At 42.0% G+C, this 4608-nt stretch overlaps 1 protein-coding gene across 2 annotated transcripts in view; it reads left to right on the forward strand.

The window, feature by feature from the left end:
* Window positions 1-1480: 1480 nt before the first annotated feature.
* Window positions 1481-4608, forward strand: part of LOC123750112 (ladderlectin-like) — a 4332-nt gene continuing 1204 nt past the window's right edge. The window contains exons 1-5 of one of the 2 annotated variants that reach the window (XM_045732234.2): window positions 1481-1644; window positions 2315-2359; window positions 2834-2893; window positions 3966-4145; window positions 4247-4608. The exon at window positions 4247-4608 is cut by the window's right edge and continues 1204 nt beyond it. In XM_045732234.2, coding sequence (XP_045588190.2) covers window positions 1494-1644; window positions 2315-2359; window positions 2834-2893; window positions 3966-4145; window positions 4247-4500 — 690 coding nt within the window. In that variant the 5' untranslated portion in view covers window positions 1481-1493 and the 3' untranslated portion in view covers window positions 4501-4608. The remainder of the gene's footprint in view (window positions 1645-2314; window positions 2360-2833; window positions 2894-3965; window positions 4146-4246) is intronic. The other variant, XM_069314760.1, reaches the window with a different exon arrangement.

Consider the following 4608-nt stretch of genomic DNA (forward strand, 5'->3'; position numbering starts at 1 on the left):
TCAGCACAGTAACCGAACCAGGCAATGTGATGTAGTCATTGAGCGAATTCGCCTTGGCTATAGACACATCTGGTAGGTTAGAGAGGCTGAGCCACTACCAGAATACTCAGATTGTAAACTCTGTGATAAACCTTTAATGCATTCACTAGAACACTATATTGTTGAATGTGAAACCGTAAAGGACTTTAGACCTCCTGGCCTCTTGTTCCACCAACTGTGTAACTATTTTATTGACTCAGGTGTTCTGGACGACATCCTAACAATTTACCCAAAATTTGCTTGTCCATTTTAAAGAATAAAGACCAATTTTTATTTATATTACTTCTAAGATGCATCACTTATGAACCCATCCCTGCCCTTGTGTGGCAGTGCACAGTAGAAAGTTGTTTTCACATATCCATACATTAAAACATTGATTGTAACCATGATATATATGTGCGACAGCCTTCAGTTTAGACCTATTGTCTTATGTATGACCCTCTGTCCTGCGTGACAGTGAATACCAGCATTATCCTCACTTTAATAAGACTATCAAAATCCTCAGATTAGGCAACATTGTAATTAATTTTGTCAATAAAGATGTTAATAATAATAATTCAGGCTCAGTAGTGAACACTCCATGGAAGCTGGCATTGAGCTCCTCACAATTTGTTTTATTCTAGCCTCCCATTTTTTTTTAATTTGGTCACTTGGTCATTCACTGTTATTTTCCTTCTTATATTGATGGCTATGTAGGTTTCAATTGTTTCTTTGTTTTGAAGACAATATCATTTTCATAATTTCTTTCTACCAATTTTCTGATGTTTATGTAGTAATTCCTGTCCCTGTTACATCTATTCCGTTCTACCTCTGTCCTTTGCCTTCTGTATTTCCTCCACTCCCTCCTGCTTTTTGGTTTTGCTTCCTGGCACTGTCTATTGAACCACTGGTTATTATATGTTCTCTTAGTTTTTACCCTTAATGGTGGTATGAATCTCTCTTCTGCCTGTTTGCACCTCAGTTTTACTTGGTCCTGGACCGTATTCCCTCTAAGTTCCTCCTTCCCCTGTACTGTTCCCAGACACTCTCCTACTTTCATGCAGTCTCCTTTTATATTGTCTGCTCTCTCTTCCCTGACTCCTGGTCCTATGGTCACTGTTCTGTGTACCATCATGTAGTGTAATACCAGGACACAATGGTCACTTGCTCCTAGTGGTATTTCATGCTCTAAGTTCTCAATGTCTTCCTCACTCTGGGTGAAGATCAAGTCCAGTAGACTTGGTGTATATCCTCCTCTTTCTCTTTCGTGTGTGTGTGTGTGTGTGTGTGTGTGTGTGTGTGTGTGTGTGTGTGTGTGTGTGTGTGTGTGTGTGTGTGTGTGTGAGTGTGTGTGTGTGTGTGTGTGTGCGCGCGCGCTTGCGTGCGTGCCTGCGTGTGTCCATGCCAGGCGAGTGTATAAATAAAGCAACAACGGGTGTCTGCCTCACTCCCCCAAAGATCACCGAGAGGTCGACATGGCAACTTTCTCAGCCATCCTGCTGTCGGTGCTGGCACTGGTGACGGCTGCCCAAGAGATTCAGACACTTCAAGATCTATCCAACACGCTGCTCCTCAACCAGCTGGCAATGTCCAACATGCTGGCTGAACGCGACTCCGGAACCAGAGGTAAGGAGACAACTGGAGCAGCTTCACAGTCACGTAGGAGGTGTCGAAGTTTGCTGTTGCAGAAATTGTAATCCAGATGGATGACAGAGCTGGTGTTGGAGTGTGGTGTGACGGTAAGTGTAGCTGAGTTGGATGATAGTGCTGGTGTTGGAGTGTGGTGTGGCGGTAAGTGTAGCTGAGTTGGATGACAGAGCTGGTTTTGGAGTGTGGTATGGCGGTAAGTGTAGCCGAGATGGATGACAGAGCTGGTGTTGGAGTGTGGTGTGGCAGTAAGTGTAGCTGAGTTGGATGATAGTGCTGGTGTTGGAGTGAAGTTCAGAGATTATATTTCTTTAATGAAATTATTCTTTTCTAGTCAGTACCTTGGTCAGTTACTTGCTATTTAATTACAATTTCCTTCTCAATTGTCGTAATAATTTGTCAACATTATAACCTAAGCTGATCACAAATTTATCGTTATGATAACGGACACCGAATGTTTAGGAGGTAACATACATTGCAGGTTCAGGAGATAACAGACATTGTAGATTCAGGCGATAACAGATATTGCAGGTTTAGGAGACAACAGAAGGATATAAGACAGAAGCGACCAAGACTACATAAAATACTGTTAACTCTCTTCATTACCGACCATGTTATTGTAATGTGGTTTTCGTCGTTTATATTTCAGTAATAAGAGAGTGGCTGAACGACCTGCAATCAAACATTACTTCCGGTGAGTGGCTCTTGCATTTGTATACATTGTCTTGTTCCTAATATGTTCATGTCAACTAACCACAAGAGAGTATGGTGCAATCTGGCTCATTACTAGTACACTTTGCTAGTGTGGTGTGGCAGAAGCACTCTGAGGAGCCAGACATTACTAAAGGACTGCTTAACTGTGTATTGGCATTACATTTGATATGTATATAGTATACTGAGTACGGTCTTTCTCAGTTAAGAGTTCATCCTCTTAACAGAAATTCCTCTTTTGAGAGTCAAGCGCCTCGACCCGTTTGAGGATCACTGCTCTGGAGGATCATTGAAACTTTTACATACTGATTTATTAACAAATTCTAGATGAATATTTTATTGTTTAATAAAGTGATTTTAAACGACTCTTCTTGACTGATGAATGTCAATTTTATAAATATTTGGTTTTCAAGATCTTAATCAGAAATGAATCACATAATTTGTTTTCCCTTTCCAGAAATAGCGGCTTTGCAGAACGTTGTTAAAGCTAATGGTGTTCCCCAAGATGCTTGTAAAGGTAATATTGTTCCCCCATGGTGATAGTGAAGGTTATGGTGATCCCTAATATGATGGTGAAGATTATGGTGTTCGTCAAGATGCTGGTAAGGGTAATATTGTTCCCCATGGTGATAGTGAAGGTTATGGTGTTCCCTAATATGATGGTGAGGGTTATAGTTTTCCTCAAGATGATAGTGAGGGTTATGGTGTTCCCCAAGATGATGGTGAGGTTAATGGTGCTCCCCAAGATGATGGTGAGGTTAATGGTGTTCCCCAAGATGATGGTGAGGGTAATGGTGTTCCTTAATATGATGGTGAGTGTTATGGTGTTCCCTAATATAATGGTGAGGGTAATAGTGCTCCCCAAGATAATGGCAAGGGTAATAGTGTTCCCCATTAGAGACAAAGAAGTTATAAAACAGCATCACTATCAACAACATTATAAAAAACGTCACGACGAAGTTCAAAACTGCTCATCATTGCCACCACCAGTGACCATAGGTGGCTGCACGCACTTAAAAGGCATCATCCCTATTGATGAGTATATAAATTAATTTAACATTAAATATTCACTTGTTTGATTGTCGTTTTTAACATTAAGAGAAGGCACATGTCGTGTTCGAAAACTGTTCCCTTGTTTATCTGACCTTGTAGTTTCCTTGTTCACCTGACCTTGTAGTTCCCTTGTTCACCTGACCTTGTAATTCCCTTGTTCACCTGACCTTGTAGTTTATAGGTCTCATTAGCCAAGAGCTCACCTCACCCGAGCACAAGCCTAACGTGACCTTCATGGCAAACTACATTCTACTAAAAATCTTAAGTAATGTTTCATTGAATATGTTGACCAGATCACACACTAGAAGGTATAGGGACGACGACGTTTCGGTCCGTCCTGGACCATTCACAATCGACTTGAGAATGGTCCAGGACGGACCGAAACGACGTCGTCCCTTCACCTTCTAGTGTGTGGTCTGGTCAACATTCTTCAGCCACGTTATTGTGACTCGTGGCTTTCAATGAATATGAAAGCCTCGACACAAGAGATGCATAATATATTCATCTGCATGAGTCGTGTGCTCTGTCGTCCACAGGGGTCGTGGAGTGCATGACACCGTTTGTGGACGTGTATGGTCACTGTATCTTGGTGGAGACGGCACTGACGGGAACTTGGGAAACAATGAGACGTCACTGTCAGCAGAAGGGCGGCGAGATTGTCAAGGTTGACTGTGGCAACTTCATGTATTTCCTCGTCAGGTACCTTCACAGTAACGGTGAGTTCTTCAGCTCAAGACCTATGTCGTTTCTGAAAACTGTATTATAGCATAATAATTTCTCTCTGTGAATATTCTCCTGTTCTTCAATATGTCCGCAGGTCTGGCTAAGTTGTCTTACTGGGTCAGTGGGAGAGATGAAGGCCACGAGGGATCTTACTTCTGGACTGATGGTACCCAGGTCAAGATGGGAACCCCCTTTTGGGGTGACGGCATTAATGACAATATTCAGGAGCCCGACGGAGGAACCGATCAAAACTGCATGTTAATGTACCAGGAAGATCATTATTTTCTCTTCGATGCTCCTTGCAATAACAGTTATGCAGTTATTTGTGAGAAACTAAAATTGTCCTAGGAACAATACCTGGCTTCTGTCCTTAAAGTATCAGGTGCTTTATGTCCTTGGAGTAACACCTGCCTCATGACCTTAAAGTAACACTTGCCTCCTAACCTTGGAGTAGCA

Source organism: Procambarus clarkii, chromosome 80 (genome assembly GCF_040958095.1).
Source record: "Procambarus clarkii isolate CNS0578487 chromosome 80, FALCON_Pclarkii_2.0, whole genome shotgun sequence".
Lineage (NCBI taxonomy): Eukaryota > Metazoa > Arthropoda > Malacostraca > Decapoda > Cambaridae > Procambarus > Procambarus clarkii.